At 36.4% G+C, this 21,468-nt stretch overlaps 1 protein-coding gene across 3 annotated transcripts; it reads right to left on the bottom strand.

Annotated features, from left to right (window-relative positions):
- Positions 1–2,837: 2,837 nt before the first annotated feature.
- ZBTB49 (zinc finger and BTB domain containing 49) lies at positions 2,838–21,465 on the bottom strand. Of its 3 annotated transcripts, none has more exons than XM_082759364.1 (8): positions 21,416–21,465; positions 20,146–20,319; positions 16,916–18,021; positions 11,038–11,117; positions 7,141–7,214; positions 6,391–6,473; positions 6,150–6,311; positions 2,838–4,165 (listed from the first exon to the last, which is right to left on the bottom strand). In XM_082759364.1, exons 2-8 carry the CDS (start codon positions 20,295–20,297, stop codon positions 3,495–3,497), a joined length of 2,328 nt encoding a protein of 775 aa, XP_082615490.1. In that variant the 5' UTR covers positions 20,298–20,319; positions 21,416–21,465; the 3' UTR covers positions 2,838–3,494. The 3 variants fall into 3 exon arrangements, with proteins under 3 accessions (XP_082615490.1, XP_082615491.1, XP_082615492.1); XM_082759365.1 differs by having other exon boundaries at positions 11,038–11,084; XM_082759366.1 differs by lacking the exon at positions 21,416–21,465 and having other exon boundaries at positions 16,916–18,008; positions 20,146–20,265.
- Between the last annotated feature and the right edge of the window lie 3 nt (positions 21,466–21,468).

Here is a 21,468-nt window from a genome sequence, read left to right as displayed (position 1 = left end):
TTGGGCAGTGATAATTTTACTGCAAAGCAGCTGCCAGGACAGGCCTTTGTAATCAACAACTTCTTACTCCATACATAAAAACTCTCTTGTATCTGACTCTAAGCATGTATTCATCATTTTTTGGGATTTTTTCTCTTGTTCAGCCTTTCCTTTAAGCCAAGTAGCAGTGACTAAGTAGTAAGAAGCACTCCTGCAATATCTCGTCTGCAGCTACAACTCTTGTTTTTCTGCTCCAGCTGTGCAGACTCAGATGGGCTGCTTTCTCCTACCACTATTTTCTCTACTTCCTTCTCAGATATGCCACATTACAACAACACATTTTATCAAACACCCCAAATTGCCAACAGAATTCAGTCTGGTAGGTTTGAGAACCTTTACATTTTTGGTGTGAAGAAAGAAAGAAATGCTTCTTTTTCTCACAGAAAGAAATGCTGCCAAACAAAAGATCATCCCCTGTGCAGCATGACTGTCCTCTCAGCAAAAAGCACTTGATAGCTAGCAACCTAACTTAGAATCATAGAATATCAGAATTGGAAGGGACCCATTAGGATCATTGTGTCCGCAGAGGACCACCCAAAAATCAGACCATGTGTCTGCAAGCATTGTCCAAATGCTTCTTGAAATGCAGCAGGCTTGGTGCAGTCTCTGGTCATCACTGCCCTGGGGAGCCTGTCCCTGTGCAGAACCTTTCCCTAACACCCAGCCTGGCCCTCCCCTGTCCCAGCTCCATGCCATTCCCTCAGGTCCTGTCACTGTCCCCAGAGAGCAGAGCTCAGCGCCTGCCCCTCTGCTCCCCTTATGAGGGAGCTGCAGGCTGCCATGAGGCCTCCCCTCAGCCTGCTCTGCTCTGGGCTGAACACACCAAGGGACCTCAGCTGTTCCTCATGTGTTGCCCGCTAGACCCTTCACCATCTTTATTACCTTCCATTGGACACTCTAGCAGCTTTGTATCTTTCATAGGAAAGATACTGTAGTGCCCAACACTGCACGCAATACTCAGGGTGAGGCCGCAGCAGCACAGAGTAGAGCATGAGCTCTACTACATATTTACAGCAGCACTCAAAATGCAGTTTTCACTTTAAGTCTTCAGCAACACCATGCTCCTCCAAAAAACTGTGTACAGACACCCAGCACTAGAAAACTGCAACTTCATGCTAGAAGAGCACAAATGTAGCAGCACAGTCTCTGTTTTACACCTGTCCTTCTGTACTGTCTCCACCAAAAACCAATAGAGAAAACAAGACCAGAACCAGACCGAACTAAAAGGTTAGGAGGTTCACGAAATCCAGATTTGTACTCTCCAAGCAACAGGAGCCATGTAGAAAGAGAATTAAAATTCTATTTTCTTCTGGGATAAGTAAATCTTAAAACAGTTTGTGACAAGGGGAGAACTACAGGACTAGTGGTATAAATGCACTACGGGAAGAGAAAGTAAACAAAAAATTCCTAATATGCTCTCCCCAGAGCATCTGAGTGTTTTTTAGCTGGTCTGTTAATGCCATTAAAAAAGTTTTTCATAACATGAAATGATTATTGAGAGAAACTTATCTTTCAAGACTCATACAGAAAAATGTTCTGCCCTCCTTTTTTTTTTTTTTTTAAAGGAGTGCTATCTCTGGTCAACAATATTAACTTACTCATTTCAATTCAGGTTGAAAGCATGCATAAAAAGGGAGTCACAAAGCACAAACAAAGGAAGTGAAGACATAAATTAGTGTTAACACAGTAACAAACTGTACAGCTAGTTTTGTATTCCTGAATAAAAAGCAGAGAGATCTTTAACATTTTTAAAAATACTGTATTTACCAGGCTCTGATCTTCCACAGAATGAAAGTCATGGACTGCAAGTCATCTGTGGTCTACACTGCTGTTCTAGAAAAATTAATTTTTGTTCTACCAAGAACTATCCAATGAAAATAGATTTGCATCTTTGTGCTTTAGTGGAAAACAAATTACAACGTCTTTTTCTAATACCATGAAACTGTGACATTACATATTAACTACTAGAGAGTTCCAGCTATCAGATTTACAAAAAACTTGTATATATATTAGCAGAGGAACTGTGTTGTTATGAAAATAGTGGTGATAGTGGTGATCTTTAGTTAGCTGTTGCAATACAATGCAAATCTAGTTTTCAGCCTACAAACTGCTTATTTTCACAACCAAAAATTATAAATAACTAGCTGTTTAGGATTCTATATGATTTTGTAGTCCCAAATAAACACTGGACTATTTTTCATGCAAGTACAACTCTGAAGTCTTGTAGTGCTATCACATAATACCGGACGTACCCATACTCACAGTTGTCATGCTAGCAGCAAACACAGAGACTTTTGTAGGAAATGAGAAGTATGAACTTCAAACAGACTTTCCAGCCTGTGAATGAACTTCAAAGAGCAGAAGTTTAGTACAGGGATATTTTCATTTCAGAAACTAAATCTAAATAATGTTTTAGAGTAAAACTTGACAACATGCTGCTAAAACTTTCTGATGGGTTGGAAAAAGTCAGACCTGCAAAACTCACATGACTGTAGCAAGCAGTCAAACATGCAGGAACAGATCAATACTGAAAATGAATACAACCAAGCAACAGAGCAGAGAAGGCCTGTAAGCAAAGTTTCTATCCAGTAATAAACTATTAACTCCATTAATTAGCTAATGTTTTACACTAATTCACTGAAATACAAGGCAATCTACTGGTACATTGACTGCACGTATTTTATATTCCCATTAGCATTGTAAAGACACCTGGAACAGATAGAATTTTCTTATTGAAAAGCTTTCATAAAAAGATGAAACAAAGTGCGCAATTAAGATAAAATGTAAAACAACTTCCCTTTATTCAAATTAAGTTAGCATTTCCTGACCTCGGTCTTCATTGTACAAATAATCATCTGTGCAAAATAGTTTATAAAATACTAAAAAAAATTTTATTGTAAAAAAAATAAAGTTTCTAGATATACAGTTATTTTGCACTATCACAAATATTGTCCAGTATTTAACATTTAATTTTAATACCACAATACTCAAGTCATGTAAACCAACGGTCCTACTGGTAAGAAAGCCACTACTCAAACTCAGGTTCAGCAGGGATTTGTTCAAATGTTTCCCTCTTTTCATATTTACATCCTCATAAAACTCTGACAACCCATTGTTGAATTGCACTCAGAAAGAAACTTGACATTAGGCCATCCTTTCTTCCATTACCAGATTGAAAAACAAAAAAGGCAAATTTTAGCAAATCCTGACAACAGAACAGCTACACAGTGCAGTAACAGAAGAACAAAGATCCCCAAAACTAGATTTGAACTTTGCTGAGAAGCAATGTAAAGGCAGCCTACACTGGGTTCTGGGCATGTGTACCTCGATCTCACAGTACCCAAACTAGTTGGCTTAAAAACTAGCTCAGACCTCTCTACACTGCAGTGTAATCACAACACAGATATATCTATCGCATGAAATGCCTCTAAGTTTTGATTCAGTAACCTGAGCCCTCATTGCTCCAATTCACTTTCATTCTGCAAAGTCTTCATAGCTAAACCCCAGAGGGTCATGCTAGAGAAAAACGGTCCTTCAGTATTCTTGTACGCAGCAGATGATGTTCGACTGCCTAGTGGATCATTACAGTGACTGTCCAAAGTAACCATAGAGGGACGAATCATGGAAATATTATCAGCTTGTAAGGGTTCTTCTGCAGAAGATCCATCTACATCTGTATAAGCATATGGTGTTGGTGGCGTTTGCTGTGTCTGAGCTTTTGGGAGTTTAGCAGAATCCACATTCAGTTTCTGTTGGTTTGCTGAGTCATTGTGTTGAATCATTGATCGCAGCTTACAGTAAGAATCTCCAGAATTATCAAATTCAGTTGAATTTGCAGTTGGACGAATGGGAAATTTAACTGAAACTGGTAATAATGTAACAGACATTTCTTGGCTAAAAGTGTCCGAATTCTGAGATTTCTCAAGATCAGAAGTTTCCATCCCTTGAGCAAATTCGTCGAGTGTGTTTGGACCTTCATCGGTGGCTTTACAATGCATTTTCTTGTGCCGCCGCAGAACAGCAGAGCGAGTGAAGCATTTGTTACAAGTTTCACAAGTATAGGGTTTTTCTCCTGTGTGAGTCCTCACATGTCTACGCAGGTCACCAGAGCCTGCAAAACATTTCCCTACAAGACAGAAGTGTTAATATTACTATTTTGTACTTAACACAAGTACATAAACATATTTTAATTTGAGAAAGGATGAGCTATGGTACACGCCAGTTGTGGTACTTTATCTAGAACGGGTTCAAGCAAGTTCCTTCAATTCGTACAATTCAATTACTTGTTTCTTCTCCTTGATCTGATTTTTGGATTTCCCAGTGCTTTTGTTTTTGTCTCTAGAGACAGGAATATCCATTAGTATTTGAAAGCTGTGAGTGCCCTCGATTTGTATCAATCTTTGTGGAAGAAAAAAAAAAAAAGTAAAATAAAAAGATCAATCAAATTCCTCTGTCTCGTAAAACAGCATGCTGACAAGCTTCTAATTGTATTCTTTCAGTGAGAACTGCATCATAGAAAGTAATGATTTGTTCATTAGAGAGGAACTACTCTTATAGTGCTTTTTTGTAAACAGTGAGCTAACATATTGCAGCAGACCATTTTTTTTTTTAATATTCTATCCAGAGAATGTGTCAAAGCTAACTTTTTATTGCTGTAAATGTTAAAATATAACTAAATAGTTAGCTGTTTGCCAGTTTTCAGAACCACAGGCTCAAATATACACTATTACCACATTGTAATGAAAAAAGTGACTGGGGCCAAACCAAGGCAAAGTGCAGAAGTGCAACAGAAAAAGAAAGCATTAATTTCCAGAATATGATTCAGACACCTCATGTTCTTTAGGAGAACAGAAATAATTTCATACCTCTTTGTGATTTTACCTCACTTTAGCTATGTTAAAGATTATGTTGTTCTGTATGGACAGATACCAACTAAAACAAACAGTATTATCTGAAAGCCCAGTAAAATTACAGTCTCAGTTTTTGGTATATTTTTCATTCTACTGCCTGGATATCTCCTCAAAAAAGCCATTAAACAGTAAAAGTAAGATTACAAATTACTGCAGAAGTACATGTGGAATTTGAGTGAATTTAATGTGAATGAATGACTTAACACTTGATCACGTCTTTGCACAATTCTTGCTCTCAGTACAAGATGACCTGGCTAGAACTGAAAAATGATCAAAAGCCCACTATAAGACAAGATGAAAATAAATTTGTTTTAATGACAGTAAAGCAAATCTTTGTTTATACTTTCATATCCTGAGTGTCTTTATTTCCTCTCTCTGATGCAAGATCTAATAATTATAGATTTTGTTGTTGCCTCAAGACATTACAAATAAAACATACTGCAGTTGGATATTATCATATGGTAAGTACCTTCCTCCAAAGCTGTTTCCTCAGAAAGTAGATGAAATTATACCAAAATAGCGCTTAGGGGCAGAAAAGTAAGTACTATGCAGGATACTAAGTAACACAGAGATACAGATACTCAATGAAATTTCTGAAAACTATGTTATACAAGAATGAATCACTGATCAAAGAGCAATTTGCAGACCACTTGGAAGCATAACCCATCTAGCAGAGTTTGAAAACGGATATTCTGTGGTATGAAGCATTGATCAAGTTTTGATTTTATTCCAGAGGTTGAAGCAAAGTAGTAAAACACTCCTAACAACTCTTTTGGTCTAATGCAGCTCAATCTCAACAGTACCCAACTAGGAAAAAAAAGAAAAAAGGAAGAAAGAAAAGAAGAAGATTCCACTAACAGACAAGTGATTCTAAACCTACCTTTCTAGCAGAAAATAAAGAGTGTTTTGAAGCAGCAAGTATCAGCGTTCCTATAGCAAACAGATACATATTGATTCCTTATTTCCTTTCTGGATTCTTCAATTGAAAATCATTTCTGAACTTACTTACAACAGCTAAAACAGTTTGATCCCCAAAAAGATAAACTATGAAGGATGCAAAACAGAAAATTTTGTTAAAAACCTTCATAACCTCGTATATGAATTTAAAATTGTTTTGGTTAATTGTTGTTCTGCTGACATAGCCTATTTCCCTTATTTAAAAAGCAAAGACATGCCAAGACTATGCAGATTAAGTCTTACCACATGCCGAACAGCTGTATGGTCTCTCTCCCGTATGCCTAATTCGGTGCTTTACTAATTTTCGTTGCATGTTGAATGACTTCCCACATTCATCACAGGTGAATACTTTATCTGCTGTATGAGTCTTTTTGTGCTCCTTTAAATTACTGAAGTTGCTGAATCCTAGAAAAATGTGACAGACACAGATTAAAATGACTCCTCACGTTTCAATTTAAACAAACAAACAAACTTAGAGGCATACCTCTGCCACAGATATCACACAGATGAGGCTTCTCTCCAGAATGAATAATAATGTGACGCTGAACATCACCAGAAGCAGCAAATCTGTAACATAACATGGAAACGCAATTACTGTCTTTATAAGAACCCTTACTCTCCTTATTGAGTATCAAATGGAAAGTAACTATGAATATCTGATGTTCTGAACAAGGATTAAAATCTAAAACACATATACCCAAATGTTAAAAGACAAAACAAAAAATAGCAATCATTTTGAAGCTGGTAACGTCTATTTAAATTTATAATAGGAAAAAAACACCTCTTCACCTTTTTTCTTCTTGAACATAGTTTAAGTACTAATGCTATTCCTAAATTAGTGTATTTTGTCACCTGTTAGCAGAAGGCAGAAATATTTAATACTTCACTTAAATCTGTCAAGTTTCCCATACTGCATAGTTCTCAGAAAATGGACAAAAACGTAAACAATATGACCAAATAATGAAAACAAATACACAACAGTATAACTTTAACAAAAGATAATATATAAAAAAACAAAGACCACAGACTATGTATGTATGACACATTTATCTTATTGAGACTTGCAAGAAGATACTTGCAAATATTATGTATGTTAATATTTAAACTCAATGTCTTCTAGACAAAATTCAGCAGCACACTGCCCTAGCTCTTGTCCCTTAGTTTAGCATGATGATGAAAGAAAACAATCGACTTCTAACATGGTAACTTTACCAGGATGAACAATTCTACTCACCTTTTCCCACAGATCTCACAAATGTATGGCTTTTCACCAGAATGTCGACGTAAATGTGTCTGCAGATTACCTGCCTGAAAGGGACAGTAATTTAAGCATTTAAATTTAACTAATCTGTTGTTGTATGCAGATAAAAACTTAATGACGGTAACTACAAGACTGGCTTTTTATTCTTAATTCTGAAGCAGTTAATACTACAATGCATGTAGAAACTCAAGCAGTAAAGATAGACTACAATGTACTCCAATTACAAATTGTATGCAATTATACATCGACAAGAACAGGAGAAAAAAAAAGCCTGGAATCAAACACTCAGGAAAAAAGAAAAACCTGTAGTTGAAAACAGATCCAATTATAAATGAAAATGACACTATCTAGATTGCAGTCAAGAAGAAAACTTACTAGTGATATGGTTCATGTTAGTCTCATTTTCCCTGTCCTACAAACAATATACTGTTACATCGGGACGTCTGAATTCACCTACCAGAAGGTTAAAAAGAAAAGAAAAAGGGTAAACATTTTGCTATCCATAAAACACTCACAGCTAAGTGCTCCAAAGCCATAAATATTTACTCATATCAGAAGATAATGGAACATGAAGTAGAGAAATCAACAAATAGGATTACTTGTAACTTATTTTCATTACACTTCTTTCTTTTCCCAATCCTGTAAAAATCATGCTAGCTTGCAGGCAAGCCAGGCAATGACAATTACACAAAACCATCCTACTAATGGCGTTTTTAATAAACCACTAGTGCTTCAGAACAGCTGCTCCATTGAGAATCCAGTTCTTAAGGCAAAAAATACAGCCAGTCTGGATAGAGAAGCTACAGATGTTCCACAAAAAACTGCACACTATCCCAGGGTCAGTTCTTAACACTTCTGTTCCCTCTGATGGATAACTGCTTAGTTTTATCTAAGTACACTGAAGGAATATTAGGTCTCTTCTATCAGAAAGATGGGGACGCAAAGATTATCACATCCTCCTTAGTCACAGTAAGGCAACAAAAATGGGACCCTTCAGTAATTTCTCCTAACTCCTTTAGATATAAATTACCTTTAACGATCAATGACTGTAATCACAGGTTATGATATACCAAAACTAAATTATTGCAGACACAGACACAAAATAATATTAAATGAATCAGTCTGTACACAGAAAGCTTTCTGTAACCCCCATAAGGTTTTTCAGATAGCTGACTGAACCACTGTCCTCTATGGCCACACTTTACAACACTGAAATTGATTCAAAAAGAGGCACTGGGTACCTATTTCTGTGGGAGATGATGGACTGAACTGACTTCTCCATGGAATAAAGTGTTTTTTTTTGTAAAGACTTTGTGTTGCAAAGACTGAGGATTTATGCAGAAGTGCATTCGAGAGCAACATACGAGAGACAGAACCTTTACCTCCATCCATGCCACAAAAGAAAACATATCAAATGCATTTGTTATTCTCAATTAGGAGAGAATGTGAATTTGAAGTGCAACACTTATTCTGAAATACCTCCCATACAGACATTTTTAGTTTAGAATAATAGCATTCTACAGAAAGTAGCAAGCAGATTTATTTCTTTATTATAATCCTCTGTCACTTCTTCCTAATGAGGGTATGAGCTTGTTATTAACTGCTCTGAGATACTCAAAAAAAAAAAAAAAAGAAATAAATACATTAGTAACCTTCCTAAGCTTGTAATGTTGCACACAGCCTTAGTTATAGCATAACATGCCAGACAAATAAAAAAAACATAAGAGGACTTTTGCAAGCTTTTCAGTGAAGGAAAATAAATATTCAGAATAATCATCTTACTGACACTGGTTGCACACCATTCCTCATAAGTGCAGAGACCAGACAGAGATACTAGACTTACTCTATTTGCAATTGGCATGTGTTTAGAAAGCAGCTACTGCCTTTCAGCCCCCTGAAGAGGCTCTGCAGCAGAAGGCAGTTGGGAGGTAAGGCATGACGTCCTGGTCACTAGTAAGAGGAGACCAGAGTCTGCGTACTAGCAGGGAAAGATGCAGACTTTGAAGTACAAAAGAACCCTTTTTCTCCTAAAATAATTTACTGTTACTTGTCCCAGACTATGAGTTCCTGTTTCAGTTTTCTCTGCTTTCTTCATTTTCTCTTTCACGTTGCATTGAGTGGAACATCAGTAAAATTCATCAGGAGCTGACATACTCGGCATAACAACTGTGTTGTCTCCAAAGCACAGAACATGAAAGCTTAAATAAGAAAAGTGTTACTACTTCTGTGCCTGTAGGCTGAGAAGTTTAACACAGCCCAAGATCAGAGATGGTCATTTCAGTAAAAAATAGATAGCAATTATCCTCAAATCTTACTTTCTGGTCTCGCTTATTTGCACAATTCAGAAGCAAGAAGTATGCAAGTTCCCATCTGTATACTCAAGTTCTGAGTACACTCACAAGTGTGTAAGTTCCCATTTATGATGTGAGATAGAAGTGCAATACACAAGCTGAATGCCATGGCTCATGTTCTGGAAGAATATCGCACATCACCACGTATCTATCCATACCTTCAGACAAGTGAGGTTAACAGGGAGGGGAGAGAAACTGTTTAAGAGTGTTTAATTAAAAAGTGGAAATTTCCTTTTTTTTTTTCTTTTCTTTATTAAATAGGAGCAATGCAATGTATGTTGCATGAGGAGTCTGTCCTACCTGTCATACACCTGCATACAAGAAGCTTTTTTATTCCCTCTTCCCCCCACAGTATGATCTAGAGTACAGAACACGACTCCATTTTCCAAAAGTACTTTTAATGGAATTTGGAAATACCCACTATTTTTCTTTTAGTAACTACTAGTTCAATCCATCAAAGTGAATGAAAAAGCTTTTTCTCTGGCTAACAAGCAGACCCAGTTTTGCTCAAATGGCTTGATAATCACAATGAAACAGTATTGCTCACTAGATGCAGCATTATATCCCTGTTATACCCCACTGAGGTGGAGTGTGCAACTGCATCAGATTCACGGGCCAAAGAAACCCCACAAGTGGACTACAAAATTGGAGCAAGAGACACATAAGCACTGGGGGGTGAGTGGACAAAGATTCTACAGGTCTAATCCTTAAACCAGGACACATAAAACCAAGATTTATTAGATGATATTTGTTATGCTATCTTAGTATAAAAATATGCACCTGTCTACTGCCTCCCATACTTAGGTGTAAATATTCCAAACAAGAAAATAGAAAAGGAATAGAAATTTCGGAAACGCAAGACAACTAGGCACCAAAATTTTAGAAATACAAACAAACTGCTGTACTCAGAACAGCATGCAATGAAGGGCAAAATAAGAGGGCTAAAGTTTAGGCCCCGTATATGAATAGGGAACTCCATGAGAATTTTCTTAAAAATCCTGAGTTTTGTAACTTCAGACAGACCCTGCTGTACTTAATTATAGAGAAAATGGAGCTCAGTTATATGGATGCCATTTTTTTTTTATCTGACTAAAAAAAACTGCTTATTTTTTGCCATTTACAAAGATGAAATTACCACGAATACAACACATACAAAATTCTATTTTTTTTTTAAACACTGATGAAAATTCAGAATACATTCCTAAGTATAAGGCAATAGGACAGTGAGAATGAAAGTGCTCTTTTAAATCAGTTGTGACTCCATGCCTAAACACTCATTTGAAGACAAAATACATAACAAACATCTACTGAGAGCAGACAGAATCAAAGGTACAAAACATGTAAAAGAAATCTAAAACATTTAATGTGTTATTTTCATATAAGTTGTTTTAATATTTTACCCCTGAAGTTAAGTCTCTCTGAGCAAAACTTACTAATCTATGGACATGTTTATTTTTAAAATCAATACACAGATGCATTTCAATTTCAAGTGTAATACCATAATATAAAATATTCCCACCTGTGAGAAGTGTTTCCCACAAATGTTACATTCAAAAGGTTTTTCACCTAAAAGGAGAAGAAACATAGAACTTCTAATAGCTGCAAGAGAACACAAATCCTTTAAATTGGTACACTTCCTTTAAACACATATAATGTAAAAATAAGAATATCCCCGAAAGGACACTTACCCATATATTTAAGGGGAAACTTAAGAGGGGAGTACAGCATTAACCATTGAGCTTTTAAGGCAAACTTGCTCAGAAACAGAATTTATTTTTCAAAAATAAGTAGAAGAATTTTGATATGAATGGGAGTGCTACATATTATTATTAATTCCTTTTTTTCCCCCACATGAAAGGAGTGCCATACCTGCTGGAACAGAACAGATGACAGGGTCCTACTACAACAACAAAAAAATTTACAGAATACACCAGTCCTTCCACTTATACTCACAAAGGCCCTCTCTTAAAAAGAATATGGAATGCAGAGAAGCTAATTTCTGTTTTCTCCACTCAAAGGGTACCATACATCTCTGATCAGCATGTAGCCATTCACTCCCAGCAAACACACTTGTCTTCAAGCTCTCAATCTGCGTAGGAGTATAAGAAAATTAACCCAAATATTTTGCTTTAAAATTCTGAATTTATTCATCTAAAAATTGTATTTTTGAATCTCCAAAAAATTTAGCTTTGAGTAACGTTAGTAAAAAGCTAGTGCAGCCCACTTTAGCACTTGAAAATAACTTGATGCTCAATCTAGAGTGCTACAGTACTATTGTTGTTAGTCAGAAACAAAAATCTAATTACTTTTTATCCCCTAGAGTATTTCGTAAGTATTTCTTCCCTGCATAGTTTGTGTTTTTTACAGTTGATAAAAATCTCTGCACATCTTCAGGAATTTTCAAAGAAAATAATAATGCTCAAATAACATTGAATTCAATGACAGTCAGACTTCCAGTGATATTTTCATGAGTCTAACTGTACTTTAAAAGCACATCTGTAACCTGGCCCACAGATACAAGGAAACTAAAGAATTAGTATAAATCACCATGCTTTAGATGCAGATGTTTCCAGAGGGAAAAACAGATTTTACACTTTGTTTCATTCTTTGTAATAAATAAAAATCTTTAGATTTTGAGTCATTTATTTTAATAATCATTCTCCTGATTTTACAGAGCACCTCTTGGCCATGGCCTTATTTTTGAGCAGGTATTCACTACATCACCATTCTTGCTCCACCCTCATTAGGAGCATCATCTGCAATATCCAGGTGTTGAAGTTCCATTTTCCATCTCTGCTGCCAAATAAAGGTGATGCTGTTTCAGCATCATTCAGGATCAGGGATCAAATGCAATTATCTTAGATGTTAAACCACTGCGTCAACATAGTTATATGGCTTCACAAACAGGCAGCAGTCTTCCAGTTACTCTGCCAATTTAAGGCTAAATTTACTTTTTCTAAGTATTGAAGAATAGAAAACTTCAATTTCAATAAAGCTTTTATTCAATTAAAGTTAAAAATTAAGAAACCAATAAATCAACTCTAAAGAATACAGAGGCTTGATTTCAATATGTCTCTAAATACTCAAAAAACTAAAAGTTCTGGCACTGACAGCACAAATATACATGAAACCAACAGGAAGCCAGAACTGTGGCAACTGGGAAAGCTTCTGACAACCAGTTCTGACAACCACAGAGGTGTTGCAGTAATTTGGAATGGAAGACAAAAAACTATAGTGGCAACTTCTGCAGAAATTACCCACAGCAAAAAGCTAATGTTGACACAAAAGATGTCAACTGAACAGAAATCCACCCTAAAATACCTGGAAGGGGAAGGATAAAATTCAAGACTCAAATTGTTCACAGTGGTTGTTGTAGGCTGCATGCAATCTCATTAAAACTGTACTCTCTGTTTCAAATAATTAGTTTTTTTTTAACCCCTGATGATGAAAGATAAAGTAATTTTTAAAAGTTTGTAAAAAACCAATCCAATTAGATTTTGGAGAACAGGTCTGTGCTCGCATAAAACTGCAAACAACCAAGTAGCCTATTGCAAGATGAATCCCAGCAGAAATACTAAATTACTCAGAGTATTGCAGCAATGCAAGGTAATGCATTCTAACTGCTTCCCAGGCTTTATTAGGAAGAGTGCAGCTAGCAAGCTGAAGATGATTCTCCTCTACGTGTCACTGGTGAGACCATACCTTAAGAAGAGAAAGCTAACAGGAAATCATACTTCTGTCTACGATCATCTAATGGGAAGGCTGATGGAACCATATTCTTCCTGAAGCTACACAGTGATGAGACAAGGGGCAACAGACATGAGTTAGATCAGTAGATAATAGGAAAAAACTTTTACCCTATGAGGATGGTGAAACACTCAAACAAGTTTCCTGGAGAGGCTGTGGACAATCTCTGTCCTTGTAGATATTACAAAACAACCCAATCTGATTTGACAACCCAAATCTCTGCTTTGAGCAGAGAGTTGGAATAGATGACCTCCAGAGTTTCCTTTCAACCTAAATTATTCTATGACTGTCATTAAATTCCAAAAGGAAAACCTTATCTGAGATCAACACTGATCTTCTAAAATAACACTGTTGGATCAAAAGCAATAGAGATTTTTTTTGTGCATTAAAAAAAAAAAGTACCTTAACTACAATTATAATGATGCTTAAACGAATATCCAGGAGACTAAGGTACTAAACCTTTAGACTGCTTTGTATTTTCTATCTTCTGTTGCATCATTCTTGTTCAACACTGCAAGAAGAAATGATAAAGTACACAGTAGTAGGATCAGTGCAGCAGTATATCAGCTCCAGAGAAGAAAGGCATGAAGGCAGCGGTGTTCCTCAAGTCCTCAAGAGATCATAAAGATGAGGAGCAGGACCCGCTAATGCATGGAGTGCTGGCAGCTTGCTCTAGCCAAGCTCAGAATGAAAACACTGAGGATCAACACTGAGGATCAACAGTATGTTACATGACAGTTAACTCCGCTCCTGTTTTTTTCAATCCTGACAATTTATTTTTTTAAAACGAGATATTTCCTGAAAATATTTTTAAAAAATAATAATCGCTTTTTACTGGATAGGTGTGAAGTGCTTATTTGCTTCCTTTTTTTCCAGACAGGTTCTGCCACTGAGGCCAATCTAATTAAAACAAATTACAATACTCAATCAAGTCAAAGCCAATCTTGTAAGTAAATCCAATAATCTCTATTTAAAGATTCCTTTAAATGGCCATTAGCAATACAATTAAAACAGCTACTCAGCCCCATACAATGCCTTGTGTTGAACACATTATGCTTGTGCTTTGTGTAAACAATTCATCAATGCAACCATACGAACATGTCAATTCTTTAGTAATCCTAGTTCTCAGGGACAGGGAATTTCACATGTGCTTTCTTGACAACTAGGCCACTACAGCACTTACGTTGAAAAAGTTGTCATTTGTGGGTTAAAACATAACTTCCCGTTGTGAAAAACCCTTTTTAGTAACTTACTTTAGTAACTTAGTTACTTTAGTAACTTAATTCCATTATCAAAGCCAGATAGGAAGGACTTTCAGTATGAACTATAATACTTAAGTGCTTGCTTGCCCTCAGTTCTAGAAAAGATACATTTTAAAATAAAATTGATCAGATGACAGTTTGTGATATTTAACTGTGCTTTCTGAGGTGGAATATGGATAGAAATGGCTCTGAGGATATACTTACATTAATACTTAACTAGCAGTGTACTTATTAATGAAGCTGATGTGCCCTGTACCTTCAGCTATACATCCTTCCTATGCTAACATCCTACTCAATGTCTGCTTTGATTTCCCAAGTATTCTTTTCACACTAGCTGGTATTTAAAAACAAAGTACCATGACCCCAAAAGAACAGGTAAGCAAACAGGCATGTTTATTTATATTCTTTCAATAATTTTTCATCCTTCTTTGATGTGATTATTATTTATTAAACTTATGTTCTTAAACTTTATCAGCTTAGCACACGTACTGAAGAATGTTAATGCTACGTTAAGGAGTATTCAAGTTTGGAACTTTTGGAAAACTATGGGAAGAACACAGTGCATTAAAAACTGCATGGAATTCCTGAATCTAATATAAACACATACTAGTAGAGAGGACAGCAGCAACAAAATCAAGTCTAGGATCACTTTTCTTACATGGTGCGTTGTGTGGAACATAACAACATCCACTAGAGCTCAAGTGAAGTGGAAGCAGGTGTAAATGCACAGAAGTCAAAAAAGAAGAAATGAGTATCAACACAAATAACCTTGCAAAGTTACTGCAATCCTTTTCCTCTTTTTCCATTTCCTACACTGGTAAGCATTTGCTGATCACTGCATCTATAGAAATCAAAATTTTAAAACACTCATAGCAGGAGTCCTAGTCTATTTGCTATATGAAGTTTAGTACCCGGTCCACTCCTTTAACCTTTAAGTTACAATAAATACATGAAGTTCATAGTTTACTTTACCCCTTCTAAAGTTATTTCAAATGGTTTACCAGACTTGGGATCATACAATAATTAAGTCTATCACTCAGGCAACAAACTCTTAAAAAGGCAAGTAGTCTAATGGGCACCAGATTGATGAAATCCAGTTTCCTTCCAGTGATTAAGATGTCTTAAGGAAGTGCAAATTATAACAGGCTTCTCCCATGTTCATTCTCTACCATAAACTCACATTTTACCAACTTCAGAGTTTCTCCCTCAGTTGGGACTTCTCTAGATGCTCTGTCTTCTATCTGACCACCTACTTTCCTGAAATTTGTACGATATTAAAACATACCTGATGATGCAAGTTCAAATTAAAATATACAAGGCAAAGAGAATACAGAGGTAAAAGACACGCAACCGTGTCACAGGAGACCAAATTAAAACAATAATACCAGTAATGTGAACATACAGAAAGTCAAATATAATGAGTGAAAACTTCAGGAATCAGTGCAAACTGTTCTTATTTTCTGGAATGATTTTTCTACTACTCACATGGATAAATAAATTCTTAATGCTAAGGCTCAATTAACAAAATGAATTAATGTCTGTTACGAGGGACTCACATCTGCTATCAAAGTAACAATACGTGCATCATTTGAAAAGTGTTGTTTATCTGGTAAGACCAGGAGAGACACATTTGTATATTTATTATAGGGAAAAAAGAAGGATAGAAGTATTCAACAGGTTAATCAGGAACAATGCCATCTCAAAAACATGAAACCAATGGTGTTACTTGACTAAAGGTATTATTAAAAAAAATACTTTTTATGAAAAACAAAGCTAAAGTTGTAGAAATATAGAACATGCTGGTTAAATTGAAAAGACAAATTACTTAATTCAAAATTAGACTGGGTCTTGTTTTTCACTAGAATAAAAAGATACTTAAATCTGTGCTAGGTTTAAAAACAGCATTACCTATAAGTATTGAGAACAAAGTAAATTTAATCCCATTTACTCCACAGCCTATTTTTGCATCACTCTCTAAATGAACATCATGAAAATTGTTAATACTAGGAAAAAATATAAACTAAATAATATATTTAACAGGTCAAAAAGAAATGACCACCAAGCTCTTATCACTTCTGGTTCACAATGAATATATGATGAGAGAGAACTGTGGTTTTCAAGAACACTTATGTTTTCTTCTATCCATTTCCATTTTTTGTTGTTATCTGCCTTGGACTTCTGAACAATCTGACAAACTGACTAGAAATGCCTCTTTTAAACGCATGTCAAAAATTAAATTTTCATTGAAATATCACACAATGTTCCTCGAAATAGGACTCTAAAAGCTAAAACTATAAATAAAAGCTATCTTACTATATCCGCTCTAGTTTTATTTAATCTCATCAATTGAAATATTTGGTCTGCAGACCAAGTTATTGATTACTGTACCTGTATGAGACCTTTTATGAAGTTCCAAATTGCTTGGGTGTTTGAAAGCCTTCCCACATAATTCACAAGTATACTGTCTCTGTGACTGAAGAGTCTGAGATTGGCCTTCTTGTTCCAAAGGCCCTTGAGATCTTTCAATTTCAACAGTTTGTTCAAAATTCTCAGAATTCACCAAGTCTTCAGCTTCTTTTTCTTCAGTAACTCTGACATTTGTCACATCCACGGTACTTTCATTTACAGATTCATTTACTCTTGTTATTCTACTGTCATCGCTTTTAGGCTCAGGAGGGTGTTCTGCAGATTTCTGAGATCTCAGAAAATTTAACTTTTTGAGATGCACTGCCTTTTTCAGCCGCATCTGTTTGTTGGGCTGCAAAAGCGTGCTGTCTGCATCTTGATCTGGAGCAGCTTCATTCAAGGACTGAACTAGAAAGTTTGATGGTAAGTGATCTGAGGTGTCCAGAATACATTCAGAGTGACTGACAGCACAAGAATTATTCTCTGCTGTGTTTATTTCTGTAGATGTGTTGTAAGAAAAGGATTGTTCTGTTACCCTCTCCTGATTAGAGCAAGCATTTTGCTTATAGAACTGTTTGCTGTAAAAGTTGCGTAGTTTATAATAGTAACTTGGTTGCTTAAATGGGAGCTCTGTGCAGTTGCCATCTAAGGAGTCAGGTGACTGTTTCTGTACATCACCTGAGGGTGCATGAAGATTAACAGACTGCGATGCATGAGAATGGTGGTCAGCCAAGACTTTACTAGCTTGCGTGTCAGATGAGCATTCATGTAACAGGTTTGTTCCATAACTGTCACTGGCACAACCAGTATCTGCACTCAAAGTGTTCTGCAGAGAAAATACACTACTACAAGGCATGCTGGCTGATTGCTCTACAGCTGTAGAAGATTTTAAAAAGGTGTGGCAAATATTCAACACATTTTGCACTTGAAGACACTGTGCAATATCCAACATAGCTTGTACGTTGTCCTGACTAAGATCCAGATGAGAGGTGTACATGAAGTCCAAGATCTGGCCTATTCCACCTACGTTTTTAATGTCCAAATGAAAGACATCATTCTTCTGGCCTGAAGAATTCTGAAAAAGGGTCCTGATAAAATAAGGCAAATGCTCAAACACACAAATAATTTAAAAACACTTTTATGAAAATATATATACACACATACACTTCCAACAGACTGCCTAAGGATCAAAAACTTACACTAGATGGTCTTACCTACACTGCTGTGTTTTTGCACATGAACTTTTCAAAACTGCTTGAATATGTTGAATATTATTACCCCTATACAATTACACTTAAAGTAGAAATCAAAGCAGAAGATCCTTTAAAAATTTTTGCCTATTTTTTTTTAATGTGTTGAAAACACACCCTATATTTGCAGTTCCTTATCCAATGTTATTTAAATATTAGAAGCAGTCGTGTATTTGTGGACTGTTTGCAAAAGTTGATTGACCCAGAACAATGCTTCCCCTTCCATCATGGCAATTTGCTAGTAAAAAGGAGAAGACGGACCTCAAAGTCAGCAAAATTATTCTGACAGCCGAGCTTGTCCATCAACCACTACCAGTGAACCTTACTAAAAACTGGTTGTTCTTTTTCAGCAAGTAAACATGGATGGTAACAGTAAATAAGAGGATGGCATTATTTTCAATTCTTTTTGTCATATCACCCCCAGAGTATTTTTTACTGGTACTGAACAAGAGCCAAGTAAAAGAAAAATGAAGAATATAGGTATGTGAGCCTAAAACAGTAGCCCAACCATTCCCCACTGAATCATCACTGTACCCTTAAAGTGTCTGAATTCATGAGACTTCTATTTGATGTAAAGTATTCTCACATCAGAGCTGTAGATCTTAATATGCATAACTAATTCTAGACTGACTTTGTACTCTGTCTCATTCAGGAACTTCATGCTCTTCTGTTCAAATCCCCAGTTTCTAACCTAATAATTCCACAGTAGATGATGATACACACACACACACTTATATGTATGTACATGTATATATGTGTATATATATGATGTATATGGGGTCGGGTCATTCCTACGTAGATAGCCTGCTACACCAGGAAATACCTTGAATTTCAAGATCCCTCTGCATGGGTTTAACTCTCAAATTAGGTTTGTTGAAAGCTAGGCATAATACCAATAAGCAGTGAAGCTTAAGCAAATTAGAGCCTAGGCTTAAACTTCAGAAAAGCAGTTTCAGGTGCATCCCTGCAACTTATCCTATCCTCATACTTACACGCTACTCTGAATTAAGTATCTGCATCCAAATTTTTCATAAATCTGGCTCATATTATCTAAATTAAAACCAGAACTATAATAAGCAGATCTGGGTTGAGAGTCTAACTGAATTAACCACTTATATCCTACCGAATTTGAGATGGAATTGAGTGCCTAGCTCTCTTTGACTACTTTAAAAATTTAGTCTTTGGGCACAATTCCACATCATCATCAGGATTACAACACTACTGCAGAAAAAGCTGTTGTTCTTTTTTTCCCTGTTCATAATATATGAAATAATTTTCTTCTATAAGCATCAGTTGTCAAGGTTTTGAGATGCTTCAAGAAGCAAAGTCAAAAAAGCCATATCAAACAGCTTACTCATAAATAAACACTAAATTGGGTGAACCAGCATCCCTTGAAATTTTGGAGGTCAATGGGAGGGCCATAGGAACTGTGACATTGCTTCGTGAGCCACCTGCATAAGATACAGACATTGTGTCTCTGATAATGTGTTCTATGTAGAGGTTCAATAGTTATGTATCCACTCAAACTTTATTTCAGACTCTACCAAACAGAAATGGATGATGTGAATCGTTTCACCCGTTATATCCCTTATCTGTCTCTGCTCGTGTTCAGTACTATACTCCTTGTAAACAGTTATATTTTTATACTGAATTACTGTTTGCAGGCCTCTGCCAAGAATCCATTATATGAAGCACTGTAAGCCAGTAATGAACAAGAAAGTTCTGAACTCAGTGTAATAGTTAATTACATACACCCAGAAAATAAATTAGGATGGTCACAGTTTTTAATTAGATGTAATACATGATACAGATTTATCTCTGGACAAACAGTTTAACTTTTTACCTGCCCCTCTAATAGTTACATTGTCTAGAACTACCAGAAAAAAAAGTACCTTCTCAGAGAAAACCTCAAATAACAGCACTTAGTTCACTTTTTTAATAGAAGAATTTTCTACCACATACCTGAAATATTGACTGAAAGCAGCTAATACATTTTTGTGTGCTTTGAAGCAGACACCTTTTACCACCAACATGCAGTCACAGAGAAGACCCTGAATGCGCTGTTCATGGAGCTGCTGGAGAAGATGACAACTATGGCTAGCAACAGTGTCCATGCTAGAAAATCACTTACATTACCTACAATGAAATAAAATGCTAAGATGAATTTTAAATACCAAACTTTCAAAATGAATTTAGAATATGAAGAACATTTTCACAACTTTTAGCTCCCGAAGGAAACAGCTTTTTACAGTCTGGGCAGGTCTAAACTGGACAGTTTAAACTGCCACATGAGCTCTAAACACATTTGTCTGTTTAAAGATGAGTCATAATATTGTTCACCAGTACAAATCAACAGTATATATATGAAATATTTATTTTAATGATTTTTTTTTATGATAAGCTTCTGCAAAAACGTGCTAGCGGTGCTGCCAATAAACAGAACTCTATAACCACAGAACAAGTAATTTACACAACTTTGATGGGAAGGTTCTAAGGTAAAAACATACCAGACCTAAAACCACAGTAGTATTTGTAGAGGATAACCTCAGTTACTTCATCCTTAACCTGAACATGGGGGAACTCTGTAGCAGCACTGTTTGTATCATACTCCCTGCTGTTGTAGCTAGACCCAGTGCCCACAAATCTGATTCATTAGACAAGTTAGCATGGTAATTATTTAATTTAATAAAATGTAAAGTCTCTTAAGAGTCACTTTTTTAATAGGTTGAAGAGAAAACAAGTAACATTATTCCCCTATAGTACATTTATACTGGATTCTACGCTTCCTTTTTTTGGAAGCAAGATGAAACTCCCTCCCAACACACTTGTGAATACGAAAGGACACCTGCAGGCCAGTCTTCTAATTAATAAATGAAGCAGAAAAACCACATCGGTTTAAACTGGAGAAGTGGTTGCCCTCATTCTCAACTCTGATGAGCACCGCTGGCTCCAACATTTTTATTTACTGTTATACCGTGCTTCTTTTTCTCCTGTCACATTAAAGCGGGTTAGTGTGTCGGGCTTTCCTTTCTCCCTCCTATTTAATCATGCCTTTCAGCAGGCTTTAAAATAAATAAACTAACAAACAAACCAAACCCGCTTTCCAGCACACCGCCTCAGCCGTGCACGTCCCCACCCGGGGGGCACCCAGCGCCACCCGCCAGCTCTGAGGCGCAGCCCCCAGGCTCCCCTCAGCCCCGAGGCGACGGAGCCGGCCCTGCCCTGCTCTTACCGGCTCCGGCCACCACCCAGCTCCATCCCAGCGCCAGCCCCGGCCTCTTCCGC

Source organism: Aythya marila (assembly GCF_965140915.1).
Source record: "Aythya marila genome assembly, chromosome: 4".
Taxonomy (NCBI): Eukaryota; Metazoa; Chordata; class Aves; order Anseriformes; family Anatidae; genus Aythya; species Aythya marila.
Note: the sequence above shows the minus strand (reverse complement) of the source record. Positions and strands in the feature narration are given on the sequence as shown.

Excerpts from the sequence above, each read along its gene's own strand:
- ZBTB49 (XM_082759364.1), bottom strand. The coding sequence starts at position 20,297 with ATGGACACTGTTGCTAGCCATAGTTGTCATCTTCTCCAGCAGCTCCAT. Across the intron at positions 11,118-16,915 it reads TCATAAAAGGTCTCATACAG|CTATTAGAAGTTCTATGTTT; the intron begins GTACAGTAATCA and ends GTTCTCTTGCAG. Across the intron at positions 7,215-11,037 it reads GTGGGAAACACTTCTCACAG|GCAGGTAATCTGCAGACACA; the intron begins GTGGGAATATTT and ends TGTCCCTTTCAG.